General features: G+C 49.5%; 1 protein-coding gene across 1 annotated transcript in view; it reads right to left on the minus strand.

The window, feature by feature from the left end:
• ANKFY1 (ankyrin repeat and FYVE domain containing 1) overlaps nucleotides 1-3,708 on the minus strand; it is a 118,640-nt gene that overhangs the window by 23,135 nt on the left and 91,797 nt on the right. The window contains exon 12 of the mRNA XM_006167603.2: nucleotides 949-1,177. Within this exon, the coding sequence (XP_006167665.1) occupies nucleotides 949-1,177 (229 nt within the window). The remainder of the gene's footprint in view (nucleotides 1-948; nucleotides 1,178-3,708) is intronic.

Genomic DNA, 3,708 nt, shown 5'->3' on the forward strand with positions numbered 1-3,708 from the left:
CTTTCTGTCTCTATGTCTCTCTCTGTCTGTCTGGCGAGCGCACGCGCCCTATAGCAAAAAAACCTCTCCCAAAAAAAAAAAATTTTTTTTTAAATGTTTTTACGTATTTCATTCAGTTTTATTTGTTTATTTATTTATTTATTTTTTGGAGAGGTTTTTGCTATAGGGCGCGTGTGCTTGCCAGACAGACAGAGAGAGCCAGAAAGACAGAAAGTGAGAAATCACCCCCCAGGGGGGATGGCCACGCCTCAATCCCTTCTCCTCCATTCTCCTCTCGGGATCTTGGGCACGCACACACATGCGCCCGGCGTGAGTTTAAGCCACTGGGTCCAGGATGTGAACTGTGGTCGACTATGTGGGAGTCCAGTGACATAGCCATTATGCTAACTGCTGGTCCCTTATTTGTTTATTTATTTATTGTAATTTGACCAGAAAGAAACAGAGCAAGAGCGAGAGTGAGACAGAGTTCAGCACCCTTAACCACCATGCCACATGCTGGCCCCAAAGCAAACCCAAGAGGTCTCTGAAGGCAGTAGGTCTTCTCCATTGCAGGGGCCTCCCTTGGTCCCTTTCTGGCTCTTCCCTCATGGGTCACCTGTCAGGGAGGCTCAGGGACACACGAGAGCACTGGCCAGCTTGTGGCAGATGTGCCGCAGCAGTATGTCAAAGACAGTGCTCACACCAAAGCAGAGCTCTGCTTGCCCTGCACTGAAATGGCCTGGAAAAATACCCCAAAATATGAGATGGCAGAGGCAAACGTTTTAACATCTTAACCTAAAGGGTGAAAGGGGCAGGGCCCTTCCTGTAAATGTACATGGGAAACCCAGCAGTTAAGGTTTTGTTTTGTAACAAACCGGCTAGAGAAAACTCACCAGTGGAAGAAACATCAGCCGTGTAACTAACTAACCAAACCCACCGGCTTGGAGTCCAGCATTCCCACCTGCCTACCTTTCTGCTCCAGGATGACGGACACCACATCTGGATGATTGTAGGCGATGGCCATGTGCAGTGGCGTCTGCAGATAGACGTTGTCCGTTGGGTTGCTCAGGGAGGTGGCCTCCTTTGGGAAGGGCAGAGCCTCCTCTGTCTGCAGGTTTGGGTTGGCACCTTGCTGCAGGAGCTCTGCAGTGAGGTTGGCCAAACCATGCCGGCAAGCTGTGTGCAACGGGGTTTCTCCCTGAGTAGAAACAAACAGACCCAAATCTGAGCACCCAAAGGCAGCGAGTTCCCTTCACAAAGGTATTAACAATCGTGCAAATGCTGAAACTCGGCCGACCTTGCCAGTCACAGCCCTTGGCTCGCCTTGAGCACGCATGCGCACACGCCTGGCGTAGGTTTCAAGCCGCTGGATCTGGGACTTGAACTGGGGTAGATTATGTGGGAGTCCAGTGACGTAACCATTACACCATCTGCTGATCCCCATGTTCATCTCTTATAACCTCTTGAACCACCATTCACACCTTTATAACTAGTTTTTTCTCATCATAAAATAAAATTATCATAAAATGGTGACAAACCTCCTCCAACTATCAACAAAACAAACACTGTAGAAAACAGAAGAGCCTTGTCGTCCCAGCTCCTGATGAAAGCAGGCTTACAATATGGGTGTCGCTCCTGTTTAACTAGCACGCCCTGCTTCTCCGACCCGCTCACAGCAACTTCCTCTTGAACTCGGATCAAGACCTCCTTCTCCCGGGCCAGATGGAGGTGCAGCAGCAACACTGCGGTGCTGGACTGTGGGAAGGGCCGCGTGTGCGTCCTGAGCCTTCCTGTACACTGTGGACACGTGCCATGCTTACAGCGGGCTGTGGGTGGGGCATGGTGTGAGACCCTGGTGGAGGTCCATCTCTGTCTCTCTCAGACAGATATAAATAAATGGATAATAATAATAAAAAAACACTCTAATTTTCAAAAATAAAAAATACGTTTGTTTCATTGGTATTACAAGTACATGATTCAATATTTAAAAGGTACAAAGATATTCAGTGAAAAGAAGTCTCTTCTCACACCTGGCTCTAATTCTCCATCACCTTCCTCCAAAGAAAGCATCAGCAGGCATTTCACATTTCTCTCCAACGACAGAGTGTTTGTAGAAAAACGCACCTCCTTTCCCCTCAGAAAAATTCTTTTCCAGAGGGGAATCTTTTTCCGTTTCTTTTTTAGATTTTTGCCAAAGGGCACATGTACTTGATAGAGAGGAAACAGAGAGAAAAAGTGAGAAATCACCCCCAAGAGATGGCCACCCCGAAATCTTTGTTCCTTCCTTCTCCCTGTGGGACTCTGAGCATGCAGACACATGTGCCTGGCGTGATTTTCCAAGCCACTGGGCCCTTGACCCGCGCAGTAGGTCATGTGGGATCCAATCGCCTTAACCCCCATACCACCTGCCGGCCCCGGAGGGAACCATTTCCAGCTCTTCTAGCTGCGTCTCTGTAACCTCCGTATTTCCAACCAGCATGTTTTTATTGCCACGTCTTGATTTCTCAGCTGCAGACTTTACCTGTGGACTCGAGTTCTTACTCTTTGACCCCACGTGCACCTTTCCACCCCACATCCTCCCCGAGAACCGCAGCGTAATTGTAAGAGCCTCCCCGCATCGCCCTCCTCGGCGTGCACTTCTGCCCAGGCACTTCCTACGCTCTCTCTTGAGTGTGTCACTCCTGTGGTTCCCGTCAGTATCTGCGAGCAGGAAGCTCTCGAATCCAGGTCTCTAGCCTTGTTTTACGTTCAGTTTTCCCAACGCCTGCTAGACACCCCTGCCTCAATTTTCAGAAAGGAACTCAACAACCGCAATTGGAATGGACTCGTTCCGCACCAGCTCTTTCTCCTCACCTCCTTTTTTTTCAAGAGGGGTTTTAATACTTCTCTTGATCTTGCTTCGGGGAGCCACGAACAGCATATCCTGCTGACTATACCTCTGCAATTGTTCTGGAACCTGTCCCTTTGGATCTGAAGCTAGTGTGAGAGGTCAGGACAGGCCATTCCTTGTCTCAGTAATTCCTACCCGGCTCTAGCCTGGACAAAAGGGCACACCCACCATGCCAGTCATCCCAAGCAGCTTCTTCAACTCTGTAATGATCACACTGTTCTGCCCAAAACTCTCCTGGGGATCTTCTCTTCCCAAAAGATAAAGTCCAGGTAACTTCTGCCGGCATTCTAGGCCCTGTACATTGTGCCTCTCACGTGCTTTCTAGTCAGATCTCTCCGCAGCCTCTGTATCTTAGGTTTCACCCAGTTTTGCTGTGAAGACTGTCAGATAATGCATGCTCGAAGGACAGTACTTTTTAGAGTTGGAAGAGAGTAGAGCCTATCTCTACACTAGCAGAAATAGTAGGCGGGATCAGAAGATGGTGTGATGGTTAGGTCGCTGGACTCCCATGCAGTCGACTGCAGTGCGAGTCCCCGAATCAATGGCTTAAATTCACACTGGGGGGAACAGCAGTTAGCGTAATGGCTACGTCACTGGACTCCCACGTAGTCAACCGCAGTTCAAGTCCCGGAACCGGTGGCTTAAATTCACGCCAGGCGTGTGTGCGTGTGTGCCCAAGATCCTGAGAGGAGAATGGAGGAGAAGGGATTGTGGCGTGGCCATCCCCCCTGGGGGGTGATTTCTTGCGTTCTGTCTCTGTCTCTGTCTGTCTGGCGAGCGCACACACCCTATAGCAAAAAACCTCTCAAAAAAAAAAATAACACTGGGTGTGTGTGTGT

Source organism: Tupaia chinensis, unplaced genomic scaffold (genome assembly GCF_000334495.1).
Source record: "Tupaia chinensis unplaced genomic scaffold, TupChi_1.0 Scaffold144899_1, whole genome shotgun sequence".
Taxonomy (NCBI): domain Eukaryota; kingdom Metazoa; phylum Chordata; class Mammalia; order Scandentia; family Tupaiidae; genus Tupaia; species Tupaia belangeri.